General features: G+C 48.2%; 1 protein-coding gene across 15 annotated transcripts in view; it reads left to right on the plus strand.

Moving 5' to 3' along the window:
* TRAPPC10 (trafficking protein particle complex subunit 10) overlaps positions 1 to 15,151 on the plus strand; it is a 92,199-nt gene extending 77,048 nt beyond the window's left edge. For 12 of the 15 annotated variants that reach the window (XM_033856178.2, XM_033856180.2, XM_033856183.2 and 9 more), the window contains 6 exons: positions 2,602 to 2,702; positions 3,802 to 3,928; positions 4,983 to 5,153; positions 8,689 to 8,866; positions 11,331 to 11,525; positions 11,840 to 15,151. In XM_033856178.2, coding sequence (XP_033712069.1) covers positions 2,602 to 2,702; positions 3,802 to 3,928; positions 4,983 to 5,153; positions 8,689 to 8,866; positions 11,331 to 11,525; positions 11,840 to 12,078 — 1,011 coding nt within the window. In that variant the 3' untranslated portion in view covers positions 12,079 to 15,151. Of the gene's footprint in view, positions 1 to 2,601; positions 2,703 to 3,801; positions 3,929 to 4,982; positions 5,154 to 8,688; positions 8,867 to 9,555; positions 10,352 to 11,181; positions 11,526 to 11,839 lie in introns of those variants that run through there. The other 3 variants (XM_033856184.2, XM_033856185.2, XM_033856186.2) reach the window with 3 other exon arrangements.
* The last annotated feature ends 474 nt before the right edge of the window (positions 15,152 to 15,625 follow it).

Genomic DNA, 15,625 nt, shown 5'->3' on the forward strand with positions numbered 1-15,625 from the left:
CAATCCTAAAGTTTGTGTGGAACCACAGAAGACCCCAAATAGCCAGAGCAATCTTCTTTTTTTTTTTTTTGACTGCGTTGGGTCTTTGTTGCTGCCCGCGGGCTTTCTCTAGTTGTGGTGAGTGGGGGCTACTCTTTGTTGCAGTGAACGGGCTTCTCATTGCGGTGGCTTCTCTTGTTGTGGAGCACAGGCTCAGTCGTTGCGGCACACAGGCCCTAGAGCGCGTGGGCCTCAGTAGTGGTGGCACGCAGGCTCTAGGGCATGCGGGCTTCAGTAGTTGTGGCGTGCGGGCTCTAGAGCACAGGCTTAGTAGTTGTGGCACACAGGCTTAGTTGCTCCGCAATATGTGGGATCTTCCCAGACCAGGGATTGAACCTGTGTCCCCTGCATTGGCACGTGGATTCTTAACCACTACACCACCAGGGAAGTCCCCAAAGCAATCTTGACAAAGAAGTACAAAGCTGGAGGTATTATGCTCCCTGATTTCAAACTATTAATATATTATAAACCTATAGTAATTAAAACAGAGTGGTACTGGCATGAAAACAGACACATAGATCGATGGACCAGAATAGAGAGCCCAGAAATAAATCTACACATATATGGTCAATTAGTTTATGATGAAGGATCCAAGAATGTGTAATGAGGAAAGGACATTCAGTAAAGGTGTTGGGAAAACTGGAGAGTCACATAGAAAGGAGTGAAACTGGACTTTACACTGTACACATAAATGAACTAAAAATGGATTAAAGACTTGAAAGTAAGACCTGAAACCATAAAACTCCTAGAAGAAAACACAGGTAGTAAGTTCTTGACATGGGCCTTGATGTTGATTTTTTCAATTTGACACCAAAAGCAAAAGCAATAAAAGCAAAAATAAACAGCTGGGACTCCATCAAACTAAAAAGCTTCTACACAGCAAAGAAACTATTGACAAAATGAAAAGGCAGCCTACTGAATGGAAGAAATATTTCCAAATCATATGTCTGATAAGTGGCTAATAAACAAAACGTATAAAGAACTCATACAACTCAATAGCAAAAAAAAACCAAGCAGTCCAATTTAAAAATGTGCAGAAAATCTGAACAGACATTTTTCCAAAGAAGATATACAGAAGGCCAACAGGTACATGAAAAGATGCTCAACATCACTTAATCATCAGGGAAATGTAATCAAAACTACAATGAGATAATCATCTCACACCTGTCAGAATGGCTATTATCAAAAAGACAACAAATAATAAGTGTCGGCAGAAAGGAAACCCTCATGTATTATTGGTGGGGATGTAAAGTGGTGCAGCCACTGTAGAAGACAGTGTGGAAGTTCCTCAAAAAATTAAAAATAGATCTGTCATACAATTTAGCAATTCTACTTCCGGGTATTTTTCTGAAGAAAACAAAAACACTAACTCAAAAAGATACCTGCACCCCCGTGTTCATTGCAGCATTATGTGTAATAGCCAAGATATAGAAGCAACCTACACATCCACCAGGGATGAATGAATAAAGATGAGCGCGCGCGCGCACACACACACACACACACACACACAGAGAGAGAGAGAGAGAGAGAGAGAGAGAGAGAGAGAGAGAGAGAGAGAGAGGAATATTATTCAGCCCTAAAGAAGAATAAGTCTTGTCATTTGCGACAGCGTGGATGGATCTAGAGGGCATTATGCTAAGTGAAAGAAGACAAAGACAGATACCATGTGATCTAACTTATATGTGGAATCTAAAAAAGTAAAAATAAAGACCAAGCTCATAGATAAGGACATATTGGTGGCTGCCCGAGGCGTGGAGTAGGGGTTGAGAGAAATGGATGAATTGTTTTTTTGTTATTTTGTTTTTTAGTTTAAATAAATTGAACAATTTTAAAAAAAGAAGTGAATGCACAAAAGCAGTAGGATAAAAGGCTAATCGAAGCAGTCATTTCAAAGGGATTATGGCATAGAATACCAGGCAAGGCAGGATCTCAAAAAGAATGTCTTAATTTTCAGTCCTTGAAATTTCTTCCTTCCTTATCTGATACAGAGTTCAGGAGGCAAAGATGCTACTTACAACAATAAGCGCACGTTCTGTACTCAGTATATTCCTTTGTGGGGGGAAATAAAATACAAGCTTGGGAACTGGTTTCTGCCCTTAAGGAAGTTAATAGCTTATTGGTCCACACGACAGCCCCAAATTGGTTTGCAGTTATGTATTCAGTGTCTTGTGGATTAAGAGTTTGGGTAATTCCCTTGATTTGTAATAGTTAATGATTGATTAGTATAATCTGCACATGAGTGACTAAAAGCACTTTGTCATAACCTCCTGCACATTAAAAACACATTTGGCGTTATGGCCACACGCCCATGAGAATAATGGGGTAGGGTCTGCACTGCGGGCTGCGGCGTCTGCTCGGAGCCGTTGATACCGTGCCGATGGCTCATTTCTCTCTCCTTTGTTTGTGTATATGTTTAATGGGGTTTATCTCTCTGGATAAGAAATGGTAAAGACATCAAATGTCTAGGAAATGGGCAGCCATCACAGATCTGGATGGATGGTGGTGGCGGTGCCTGTCCCGTGTGATGAGGGGTCTGAACGCCTGTCCCCCGTCTCTCCTCAGGTGTCCATCGATTGCCCGTGGTCCATCTACTCCACCGTCATCTCGCTGACGTTCAGCATGCCCTTCAGGACCACGCACTCCCTGCTGTCATCCGGGACACGGTAAAGGACCTCAGGCCCCTTTCCCAGGCTCCCCTACCTGCAGGCCCTACTGTTCAGAGCTTGGCTTTGGTGACGCTGAGCATGTTTTCTCATGGCCATGATGCCACTGTCCACCTGTTAAAATTCACAGTAATTCCCTGGGTCCTATAGCGCCCAGCCCATACTCAGATTTGGTTTGTAGGATGTGGGATTCAAACACAGTCCCCTCTGTTTCTGAGATCCCTTCTCATCCCTCCTCCCCCTGTTTTCAAGCCATTGGCCCGTTGCCAGACTTGGGTCAGTTGCCATTCTGGCTTCCCCTGGTCACGTCCTCGTGGGTTTGTGTAAGTAGCTCCCTGTCGGCTGCTGTCTGTCACCTCTAGAGGGGGGCTTGCGGTCTCCGCACTCCCGACGCTCGGCCAGGTCCCTGTGTTGTGGCTGTTTGGCGGCACCCCTGGCCCCGCTTTCTGCCAGGGGCACTCCTCGCCCTCCGTACCCTTAGTGTGGGCCACAGATGGCTCCAGACATTGTCGCCGGTTGAGAGCTGCGGCTTCAGAGGCTTGACTAGGTTCAGATTCAGTTTTTGGACAAGGAAGTCTGCAGGTGTCATCCTGTGCTTCACCTGTCCCCGCCTCAGGAGACTCAGTGTGTGGTGGTTAAAAACACCAACAGCTCTACAGAGAATCTGGGTTGCTTTATTTGAGCCTGGCTTTTCAAAACTCCTCTTTACGTGTAACAGAAATTCAAGTGAATTCTGTACTGACCTTGTTTGTCAGTGAGTAATTGTTACTTCTATAGATGAAGAGTAATCGTTACTCTTTCTTCCATGACTCATTGCAAGCTATTGTATGTTTAGGAAAATCATTTACAGTCGTGTAATAAAGTATCCAAAACAGAATATTCTTAGACCCATTTTTCCTAAGAGATAGCTTGCATAGAAAGATTTGGTTTTTTTCTGACACTTTTACACGTGAAATTAAAAGTAGAAGTACATGTTAACAACTGGTTCTTATTTTCCTGTGTCACTTTTTTGATTCCTTACAGAACATCTTCTTAATACAGCCAAACTGTATTTAATAAAGTTCTTAAATGGCAAAATCTTATTGTTTTTCTCCTTTAGGAAATATGTTCAAGTGTGTGTCCAGAATTTGTCAGAACTCGACTTTCAGCTGTCAGATAGTCATCTCGTGGATACTGGTGATAGTACCGACCTGCGACTAGTACCGCTGAATACGGAATCCGAACAGGTAACCGTTTCCTAGAACCGAGCACCAACCTCTCAGCAGAACACAGAGGAGAACAAGAGTGTAGTGATGTTGATGGAAGTGACCGTGTGCTTCAGCTGAGCCCTTCCCTGTAGGGAACGACCTTGCTGGTGGTCAGTGGGAAGCACGCACTGACATGCAGCTGTGTTGCTGCGATGTGCATGTTTGCGGTTCGCTGTGGGCCGAGTGGCACAGCACATGGAGTAAGAAATAGGTTGATATTTGTATTTTTAGAAAAATTAAATCTTACATTTGTCAGACTCCACACACAGATTTATTCCAAGCTTGTCCTGATCAGTCTCATGCTGATTGCGTGGACGCCATCACCGCCAGAAACAGTGGCTGCCGCGTACATGACTGCCTTGCCCAGCGACGGGCTCTCAGGTGTCGGGGTAGCTTTGTGAAGGAGTCACGTTCACGTTCACACTGTCTGGCTGAATCCTGGCCCTGTTTTTTCTGTTCATTGGTTGCGTGTGTTTTTAGACAGTCAGTGCTGAGTGTTTAGAAGATCAAAGGTTTTCTTAACGGATGTCTGATCTTTAGCATTTTCAAAGGGTTTTTCCCAGCATTTGACCCATTTCAAATGCTTCCCAGGTCTGTCACTGTGCTTACAGGTATGGACTGTTGCCTGAGGTGGCGCCAGCTCCCTTCCTCACTTCACTTAGTGGCAAATACACAGTAGTTGGCGTGGGTGTAAGGATCTCCCTTTAACTGTTTGATGACATTTCCCACTTTGGGAATGTATGGGATACTGAATACTAGTAACCGCTCTTTATGCTTTTTAAAATAATCCCCTGTGCTGTAGAGCTTATGGAATCACAAAGGCTGAGACCCTTTTGACCAGTTCGAGGCAGTCTTCCTCGAGGGCAGCTGAGGGCAGTGCTGGGGAGGCGGGCGGGGCAGTGCAGGCGGCGTGTGGGGAAGCGGGCCCTGGGGGACCGCCTCCCCCGACCCTCTCGCCCCCCTGGCGGGAGGCGCCCCCGGGACTGAGCGCCTGTGTCGCGTGCGCGGGCAGTGACGGCCGACTCCCTTGCAGCGCATCCACAGCAGGCAGGCGGTGTTCTTTGTCTGGGAGCTGAAGTGGACGCAGGAGCCTCCCCCCTCCCTGCACTGCCGGTTCTCCGTTGGATTCTCCCCAGCTTCTGAGGAGCGGCTGTCTGTCTCCTTAAAGCCCTATACTTACGAATTTCAAGTGGACAATTTTTTGGTATGTATTGCCTTATTTTCTGGTGGGCTTGTGTGGTGGCGAGATGGAAGAAGGCATCATATTCTTTACCTTCTGTAAATCAGACAAAAGCTTTCAATATAATGAAGCAACCAGTCGCAGAAAAGACCCAGCACTTGGGGCCTGGAGGCCCTGACTGGCTAGTTAGAGCCCGAGGTCCGGTCCGGTGGCGGGTCTGACACTCGTGCCCTCCTGCGCGGCTCCCACTGGGCGCGGTCGTCTCCAGAGACAGGACCCCACCTCTCCTCCCTTTTCTCTGCCTTAGCGCTGACTTAGTTGTGTCCTGCACCCGTTTCTTAGAGTCCTTTTATCTTGAGCATTAGCCGCTGTGTCTCTAGTTCTTTAGAAGAAAAACTGAAAGTATTATGGAAACTTACTTAAAGCAGATTTTCTTTAACCCGCACATTAGGTGTGGAGCTAAAAGCAGCCTAGACCTAGGTGAGTAAAGGCAGTAGTTGTGTTTTGTTTCTGTACTGAGATGATTGGGTTTGGTGTTAGGTAAATCAAAATGTGGATACACAACTTTTGGGGTGTTCCCTTTTCTTCTCTTTACGACTGAGATCGTCAAACACTTTATTTGAGAAGGTGTTTGTATAGCTCTTGACGTTAGCAATTTTTTCAACACCTCCTTCCAACCAGAAGACTATTTGTTTCCACCCTCCTGCTTCCTTGAGCTCTCCTTATTAGCCTTAGAGTTAAACGTAATCACTAGCATAGTTCCTCTTTTCGTTGGACAGACAGGTGCCTTTTTGCTGTGTTGTTAATAGCAGCTGAACATTAAGTTATTCGTATGGTAAAGAGTCTGCATAAATTTAATCTGGGTTCCTTACTGCAGATGATGATTAACACTAGTTAGCAGTTTCCACTATTTTCTGTCTTTCTTGCTTCCTTTTCACATTGAGCATAGGAAAAATTTCCCTTTCGAACTGAACAAGCTTAGTTAAAGGCCAGAGAAAAATACCTGGTGGATTGCTCTCTTCAAAACCGGTATTCTGAGGATAAGAAATACAGGTACCACCTTTCTTTTTTGGCTGCGTTGGGTGTTCGTTGCTGCACGTGCGCTTTCTCTAGTTGCGGCGAGCGGGGGCTACTCTTCGTTGCTGCTCACGGGCTTCTCATTGCGGTGGCTTCTCTTGCTGCGGAGCGCGGGCTCGGCAGTTGTGGCTCGCGGGCTCTAGAGCGCAGGCTCAGTAGTTGGGGTGCATGAGCTTAGTTGCTCCCCGGCATGTGGGATCTTCCCGGACCAGGGCTCGAACCCGTGTCCCTTGTTTTGGCAGGCAGATTCGGAACCACTGCGCCACCAGGGAAGCCCCCAGATACCACGTTTTGAAAAAGCTTCATTGAGATTTGATTTCTAAACCATGAAGTTCACCCATTTGGAGTGTGCACGCCAGGGAAGTTGGCGTGTTGACAGAGCTGTGCCACCGGCACCGTGGTCGTGTCTGAGCGCCCTTTTCGTCCTCCCAAGGAGCCTGTGCCCCGTCCACACTCAGCCCCTCCTTCCTCTGCTCGCCCTGGGCCACCGCTGACCCAGAGGCAAGTGTGCCTGGGCTTCGCCTGTTCAGGTGCAGTCGTGTTATGTGCGATCCTCTCAAGACTGGCTGCTTTCACGTGACAGGATGTTTCCAGAGCTCATTCATTTTGCAGCATGTTCAGGACTCCATTCTTTGTTGTGGGTGAATAATACTCCATCGTGTGGATAGGCCACATTTTGTTCTCCATTTACCTGTGGCTGGACATCTGGGTTGTTTCCACCTTGGGACTGTTATGAATAATAATGCTGTGAGAATCCTTGTGGAAGCTTTTATGTGTATGTGTGTGTTCCATCCTCTTAGGTAGATTCCTCGGTGGAGTTGCTGGGTCATATGGTAGCTCTGGGTTTAACTTTTTGAGCAGCTGTTAAACTGTTTTTTAAAGAAACATCACTTTATATTCTCTCGGGCAACCTGTGAGGGTTCCATTTTCCACACTCACACCAACACTTGTTCTTGCTGCCTCTTGATCACAGGCATCCCAGTGGGCGTGAGCTGGTCTCCCATGATGGCCCATGGTGTTCAGTATCTTTCCTGTGCTTTTTGGCCATTTGTGTGTCGTCTTGGAGAGATGTCTGTTCATATCCTTTTCCCATTTTTCAGTAGGGTTGTCTTTTTATTGAGTTGTAAGTGTTTCTTTGTATGTTCAGTCCCTTATCATGCATACGATCTGCAGATATTTTCTCCCATTCTGTGGTTGTATTTTCACTTTCTTGATGGTTTCCTCTGAAGCACAAAAGTTTTTAATTTTGGTGAAGTCCAACCTTAGTCTCTTATTTCTTGTACTTTGGTGTAGGATCTAAGAAATCATTGTTTATCCCAAGTTCAAAAAGATTTCCTCCCATGTTTTCTTCTAAGAGTTTTATAGTTTTAGCTTTTACATTTCAGTCTACGATCTACTTTGAGGTAACTTTATGTATGGTGACAGGTGGCGGTCCAGATTCATTCTCTCCATGTGGTGCCCCTATGCCGCTCGTTGAAAAGACCCTTCTTTCCCCGTTGGATGGTCCTGGCACCCTTGTTGAAAATCTGCCGAGTTGATTTCTGGGGAGCTCACTTCTAGGCACTGTACCCGCAGCCTCCGCGGCTGCTGTCAGCAGGCCCCTTGCTGCTGACACAGGCTCAGCCGCCCCTCCTTCCCGAGAGCAGCCAGGAAGCCGTGTGCGAGGACACGCACTTAGGAGCGCAGCCGCCTCGTCGCTCTGTCACTTGGAGCTGCCTCTCCAGCTCTCAGCACAGTCGCGCTCGTCTGGCTGCCCTCGCAGCCCTTGCGGACCGTGCGGGCTCTGGCCGTGAGCTGCTCGGGCCAGGGCCTCTTCCATCGGCCCCTTTGGTGTTGCTGTTCTCTTCTTCAGAAGGGGGGCAGCCACGTGTGGGGGGCCTGGGCTGTGATCCCTTGTGCGGGCTTGAGGCCTTTGTCCCGGGTGGTGGGCAAGTGTGAACACGTGCGACTACCAGACAGGTGACGGAGAAAGAAGCATTATAGAGAAGGTTCATTATGGACCTTTCCAAGGAACTCCTGTTAATTTTGCTAGTTGTGATAATGGCATTGTGTTTTGTTAAGAAAACGTCCGTACTGTTTAGTAACACATCCTGAAGTATATACGGGTGAAGTGACAGGTCTGGAATCGGCTTTAAAGCAGCCTGGGCAGATAAATCAGTGTGGATCGATGGATGGCGGAGGCTCCTGAAGCAGGATCTGACCCTGACTGTGGGTGACAGGCCCATGCAGGGTCACGGGCCGTCCTTCCTCCTCCTGAGATGCCTGCACGCGTTCTCGTTAGGAAGAGAGCTTAAGGCTCTTGAGGTGGGGCTTCCTGAGGGCATCATCTCTACAGGGAGTCAGCGGTCAGGGGCAGCGAACGCACAGCTCCTCCTCTGGTCCGTTCTCTCTCGAGTCTGCGGGCGGCACCGTGGTGGCCCCAAACAACATTTCTTCAGATGGCTTATGTCTCCTGTGCCCTTCTCTCTCCTTTCTCGCCCAGACCTTGTACAGTGTGAGAGCGGAGATATCGCCCCCTCCAGGGACAGAGCTCTGTAAGACAGGCTCGCTCTGCTCCTTGGAGGTGTCCATCACGCGGCTCTCGGACCTCTCGGACGCGGACAAGGATGAGGCGCTGACGGAACGTGAGGACTATTTTTCAACGAAGCTTATGTACGAAGGTGGGTCTAGAGGCTGCTTTCCACTGGCTATTGTGCTCATCCCTGCCATCCACAAAGTGTAGTGTTCCTCGTCTGAAGACAGAACGTTCTAGAATTGAAAGAGCACGTTTGAATATTCCAGTGTATGATATGGTCCTGGGCCCACGGGATGTTGAGCCTGGTTACTGTGGAGTCGTTCTCCTAACAGCCATTCGAACAGCCTTGGGGCTCAGGGCTGAGCACACAGCGGTGCCTAGAGCTGCCCTGTCCTGTCTACCCGTGAGTCAGGCCCATCCCCCCAGAGCAGAGCCCAGACCCCGTCGCTGAGCAGGCCAGGCGTCCTGTAGTCATGCTCCTGCCCTTTCCCTCCAGCCTCCTTTCACTCCCTTTCCCCTCACCCGCCACCTGCACCCCGACCCTGACATGCCCGGGCCCTCCACCCTCCCCAGTCTCTGCCAGACACCCCTTTGCAGCCCCCCTCCTCCTGGGCCTGGGCTTCTTCAGTAGTGGTTCTCAGGTATTGGCGTCAGGACATTAATGCTCTAAAAGTAATTAAGGAGGCAAATATTTATTTACTTATTTTAAAATAATAGGGAAGCCACTACCTGATAATACTCTTGAAAAAGAACTATTTTCCAGAACAGTAAATAGAGCGAGAAGAATGGCGTTTTGCAGCCTTTCGAATCTCTTTAATGTCTGGCTCATGGCAGGTACTGAATTTTCCTGTCTGCTGCATTCAATCTGGTGATGTCCCGTACTGGTTAAGGTAGATGAAGAAACTCCAGTCTCGCACAGATTCGTAATTGGTAAAGGCAGCACTCTCTGAACAGCCTTCAGATAACTGTGGATGTTCTCTGATACTCCACCAAGACTCAACAAGCGGTAGTTCTTGACAGCCTGGTCACAACGTGGAATCTGAAATCACACGAGGGAGCGTTTCGTGCTGTCTCGTTCAGTCCTTTCATCTGCCTCGCATTTTGGAAGGATCTTTTCCCCGGGCACATTTCGTAGCCCCGCGCCTCCGTCATTTGCGAAACACGGTTCCTGAATTGTGCAGCCCCTTTCGTTGTTCAGGGCCACAAACTTGTGCTGGTCTCAGGCTCACGCTGGGCCCATCACGAGAGTCTTGGAGTGCCGGGACCCTGCCAAGCTCACAGTGGCAAAGGCAGGTTTTCCAAAATGCTAATAACTTTTGATCAGCGTTTTGAACTGTATCATGGGCAACTTCTTAGAAGTGCCCGGCTCATGCCATTCATTTATAAGCAGGCGTCTGCCGGATGCCTGAGGCTGACGAGCTCGCTGGTGAGGCCCCAGGGAGCTCAGTGGCCTGGCGGCCTGTGCTGTGGCCAGGCCCGCTTCCCATGTTACAGGAAGCAGGGTGACGGGTGCACGGACCTCTCTCTACTATTCTGCAAGTTCTTGTGAGTCTCTAATCATCTCAAAATTAAAGTTAGAAAAAGAGATGTGTACGAAAGGGTTGAATTAATAAAATTAAATTGATTTTGACTGCTTCGTGAGGGCATCCTTAACTAAAACTGGCGGTCTTTTCCTGCAAGTCTGTGGTGGCGAAGAACACAATGCCTGGACTCTGGGTGCACGTGGGGCCCCAGCTCACACTCAGGCCCTCGCGTTTCCCACCAGAGGGCGTGTCAACACTGAGGAAGGCAGGAACGTGCCCTCACGGGTGCCCTGAGGACCAGCTCGGAGAACCACTGCTCCGGTGTGCCCCTCCGCGATGCTGCTTTGGCTTCTGCCCGTCCTCCAAGGCCCCCCGGCCCCACCTGTGGGAAGTTCGCCCTCTGCCACCCCTTCTTTGCTCGTGGAGCGTCTAGTCATGGGCTTCTGGGCTCTTGCTTTGTGTCCCATGGCAGGGATGCTCTGACCTCTGTGCAAGGTCACCTGCTGCTCGAGGACAAGCAACAGCTGTCCTCCTTAACTTCTGAATGACTGCTCAGTTAGGTGTTCGAGTCGCACTGAATTACATCCCAGCTGTGGTTTAAGTTAGTGTTCGTAATAGCGCCTGCCATATAGTAAGCCTCTCCGAGGTGCGCGTAGAGGAGCTAAGTGCTTACCTGCATCTTTTCTTCCCATCCCATCACAGCTGCCTTTGGCAGGGTTGGGGTCAGACCCACCCCCAGAGGAGCCAGCGTCCCTGCCCCGCCCCCATTCTGCAGCCGGAGCGACCGCGCTCTTGAAGCGTCACACGGCGCGTTCAGGGGGATTTGAATGCAGAATGGAATCGCTGCTCATTTATTAACTTGAGGGGGAAAAAGTGACTTTTCCCTGTGCACCCCACCTGTATCTTCCTTATTAAATCAGATGTGTTTTACCTTGAGGTGCAGTTACAAGGCGTCGAGACACAGAGTATACGCTCCGGTTCTGGACTTCTCATCGTGGAGTGTGAGCCTGTTGATGTTCCTTATTTGGTGTGAGCACTGAAGGTCCTTTTTTGGGGTGAAAACGGTGCTTCCCCTCTCTGTTTCAGTTGTCGACAACAGCAGCAATTGGGCGGTGTGCGGGAAGAGTTCCGGGGTCATCTCCATGCCTGTGGCTGCTCGGGCCACTCACAGAGTCCGCATGGAGGTGATGCCCCTCTTTGCGGGTTACCTGCCCCTCCCCGACGTCAGGCTGTTTAAATACCTGCCCCATCACTCTGCGCACTCGTCACAACTGGATGCTGGTAAGGACTGTGCGGTGAGGGCACCGCCCGTGTGGGAGGGGCAGCTCCGTGCGGAGCGGCCGCAGACGAGCCTGGGGACAGCCTTGCTGCTTAACAGCCCGTGTCCAGGGCCAAACGCTAGTCAGGGCTACACGTCCTGAGCCCTGGCCTGGAGAGCAGTCCGCCCAGGGCCCAGGCGCTGGATTCTCTTCAAAGGCGAGGCCGCCTTCGACATCCTTGTGCCCTGAAGGGCGACTCGGGAGGCTGGCGGCTCCCCGGGGTGGGGAGAGGTCGGCGTGGGGCGGCCTCCATCTCACTTCCTGTGCGCTTTCCAGATAGCTGGATAGAAAACGACAGCCTCTCGGTGGACAAGCACGTGGACGACCAGCTGGACAGCGGCAGCGTCCAGAGCAGGGGCAGCACGCGCTCGGTGGCCAGCAGCGAGCACAAGGGCTTGCCCATGCCCCGGCTCCGGGCGCTGCCCCCCGGTCAGGCCTTCAACGCCAGCGCGGGCACGCAGGTCCTGGTCATTCCCAGCCAAGACGACCATGTTCTCGAAGTCAGCGTCACGTGACCACGCCCAGGGCTCAGTCCCCAGACCGGCCGCGTGCGCGTGCACGCCGAAGGGATCCTGACTCGATTGTAACTGTCTCGCTCTAACCAGACTTTTGGTGATTCTGTCTGGCCGTGGACGCATCAGAGAATTGCAGTGTACAGCTGGTCAGCTGGGTTGCATCGTTACTTGTGTGCTGTCTGGGGTGTAAGATGCCTTGTTATTTTCTCATCGCCCCGTGCCTGTGCTGCTGTCCTCCCGTGTTTGCCCAGAGCCCCGCCTTTTCCCTCACCCTCTGCTCAGGAAAGAGCTTCTAGCGCTCTCCCCTGAGCAGCCTGTCATCTGCTGGTTCTCTGTGGAAGCCCAGGGCTCTTTCAGGTAGGCGCGCAGCAGGCCTTGCAGGCCTGTTAGTGACACGTGTGTGCCTTTCTGGTCACACGGCTGCCCGATCTCTGGACCAGGTGGATTTGTATGTCTCTTAAGGGGTAAAACACAGTCCTTTACCCCAGATCCTCTAGTTGTGCTTTTCTAGAATAACACCCTTTCTGGGCAGGGGGATGGCGCTGGGGGGGGGGGGGGTGGGGAAAGAACAAAACCCCTTCTGTGCCTTGGGATGTCAGACTGGGCGGACCTGGAGCATTCATCCGCTGGAGCCATGTTAAAGGTACTTTGAGACTAGACCAGGGCACGAGAAGGAACTCGGTGTTGAAATAATTCGGAAGTAAGTGTTTCTGGAACCCTTTCTCCCTCCTCCCCCGATGTGGGTTAGGTATTACGTGCACATGGAATTAAGTATGTATTTATTTTAATTGTCATAGTGTCTGTGGGGGTTACTACGTTGTTTTTCTCTCGCCTTTAAACCTAGTCTTTACATGTAACTGTATGATGAATATTTTTCTTTTGCACCTTAAGTCTCAGAAATTAAGAGGTTCCATTTCAATGACGATTAGAGGGGTCTTCTCAGTGTATTTCTAGTCTGGGTGTAGGAAGGACGAAAGTCTTGGACTGTTATTCTCTGCTGTCCACTACATTGCAGTCATACCATGCAAAAGGATTACTTTGCTCTAGGTTGTACATTTAATTGTACATATGGTCGATTTATTATTTTTAAAAGTACAAACTAACTGATGTAATGTTTAAGTTGCACCAAAAATCAAGGACAAAATAAACATGTGTTTGTTTTTATTGGTGTGAAAGTCACAGCTTGTAAATAAGTGTTGTATGTATTAAACCTTTTCCAGCTCTCCAAAGCGATGTATTTTTGTACATAAGAATTAGAGAACTCTTAATTCACTGGGAAAGTGTGGTTGGAATTGAACCTGACCAGATTAATGCGAATGTAGCCGGTCCAGCAGAGGGTGGGTCCTCATGAGTAACCTCAGACATGTGAGCGGTAGGGAAGAAGGAGCCTTCTGCAGCAGCTGCCACTGTCCTGGCATATATGCCACTTGCTGGAGGTGTGGGGCAGGAAGGCGCAGGGCAAAGCGAACGTAGAGCAGAGCAGCTGCTTTCTGTGCGCGCTCCTTAGCTCGCTTGACGGATGAAGGTGGTGATCCCTGCCGCCCCCCACCATGGTTTTCATTTGTAGAAATTGGAGAAGTGTACAAAGAAGATAAATGCTTGTATGTTTAATTAAACTTTTCAGAAATTTACCTTCCTTATGTACAGTTTAAAACTAATAAACTAGGCAAATTAGAAGTTCAGAATCTAATGATAGTTTAGGGTTTCTTACGTAAGTTTGTTTTATTGTAAAAATTGATGATTGCCCTACAGATCCACCAAGCCTTGTGAATGAAGAGATCTTTGATATTTGATTCTGTCAGAAAAGCCTCTCATCCACGTGGTGAGCCCCGGAGCCCAGGGAAGGCGCCCTTGCTCCGTGTGTGATGTAGCGTTCCCTCTCACCTTCTGGAGGGGGAATGTGAGTCAGTGCTTCCCTGATTTTTGGTTGACTTTTGTGCTGGGTTCTGATCCCAGGATGAAATTCTCTAACTACTTACATATTTAGAGGAGAAAAAAATGGAGGGGAAATCCAAAATGTTTATGGTAGTTTCTTATGTCTGGAAATTGAATGAAGTCAAATTTATCGCAGGTTTGTTTTTTACCCCCTAATTACCCAAAAGATCTTTTGCAATCTAAGTTACGTGAGTGCCTCTGTTGTTGTTTTTAACAGAAATGAAGAATATCACCTAAAACTTCGTCTTTTTTTTTTTTTAACTAAAAGGCGGTAATTGGATTTTTGTTTTGCTTAAAATAAGGCTTATGTGTTTGAGACAAGCTAAGCTGGTTTCGTTGGTAAAGGTGTAGCAGCTGTTAAACAATTGTGAAGCCAGGTACTGAGTGTGCATCTAAGAAGCAGAATATGCAGCCACTTTACACATATCTGTGGAAGATGTAAATAGTAGCAAATGAAAAAGAAAATAGGTTATGATTTTGGTGAATTTCATAGGGTCTCCTATGATTGGAAAAATTATAACTCTTCTGATTGTAATGTGGAAATTGTATTTAATCTGAAAATGACTTCTACCTACAGTTCCATTGTCAGCCCAGCCTGTAGTGGGTCGGGTTCCCATATTCGTCTTAGCTGATGGGGCTGGGTATCCCATAAAGGGTTAGTGGAGAAAAGACACACAGGCTTCTAGTCCATTTTTCTTTAGTGTTTAAAGTTGAGTTATAAAATGAAATGAAACACTCCAGGTGTGTACATAAAATGAAAACTTATACAACTTTTTATAAAAGAACAAACTAGGCTGATCAAAGTGTTTTATTGTCAACTGTGATCTTTAAAAGAAATCTCCTGTGTGATTTCAAAATTTGATTTTTCATGAAAATGCCCCTTTCTCTAAATGTATTCATCCTGTGCGTCCGGCTCTAAGACCCAAAAGCGTTGTTGATGGTTTGCTGGGATTCTGTGGCTGGAAAAGGCGACAAGTTGGTGACTTTGATACTGCAGGGATTAACTCCATTTTCATGGTTTACTATGAAAGTCATTTTTCACATTATTCTGTAATATATTGTTAGACTAAAGCCATTGTATTAAGACTGTTTAAAATGTAAGCATTATAATTCTGAAAATACACATTTTAAGAAGAAACTTGCTGCTGTGAACTTGATTCTTTTGCTGTGGAGTGTGAAAATTGAGTGTCTAAAGTTAAAGAACTTTCTTGTTTTCTTTCCATAATCCTTGTTCTTGACTCGTAAGCACAGATTATTTACTTTTGGGGGAGCATTAGGGATTTTTTTCACAACTTATTACCCAGTAGCTCACTAGAAGTAAGACATTTCAGTGTTCAGAGTTCTCGAGTTTTTTGTGGACCTATTTGCCAGCCTGAAGTTTGACAAGGTAAAACTGCCTCTGTCATGTTTGGTAGCATCGCTAATACAATTTCTTTTCTTCGGAAAAGGTTTTCAGTTTATTCAGTCTCGTTGTTTTGGTCCCCACTTCATAATCGAGGCAAACGGATAAGCGTGGGGTTGGACCTTCTCACCCTCCTCGGTGCCTGAATGGCTCGTCAAGGCCCGGCCCAAGCCCGTGAAGATCCAAGCCTGGACTGCGATGGGCGGTGCG

The sequence above is a fragment of the Tursiops truncatus genome, chromosome 4 (assembly GCF_011762595.2).
Source record: "Tursiops truncatus isolate mTurTru1 chromosome 4, mTurTru1.mat.Y, whole genome shotgun sequence".
Classification (NCBI taxonomy): domain Eukaryota; kingdom Metazoa; phylum Chordata; class Mammalia; order Artiodactyla; family Delphinidae; genus Tursiops; species Tursiops truncatus.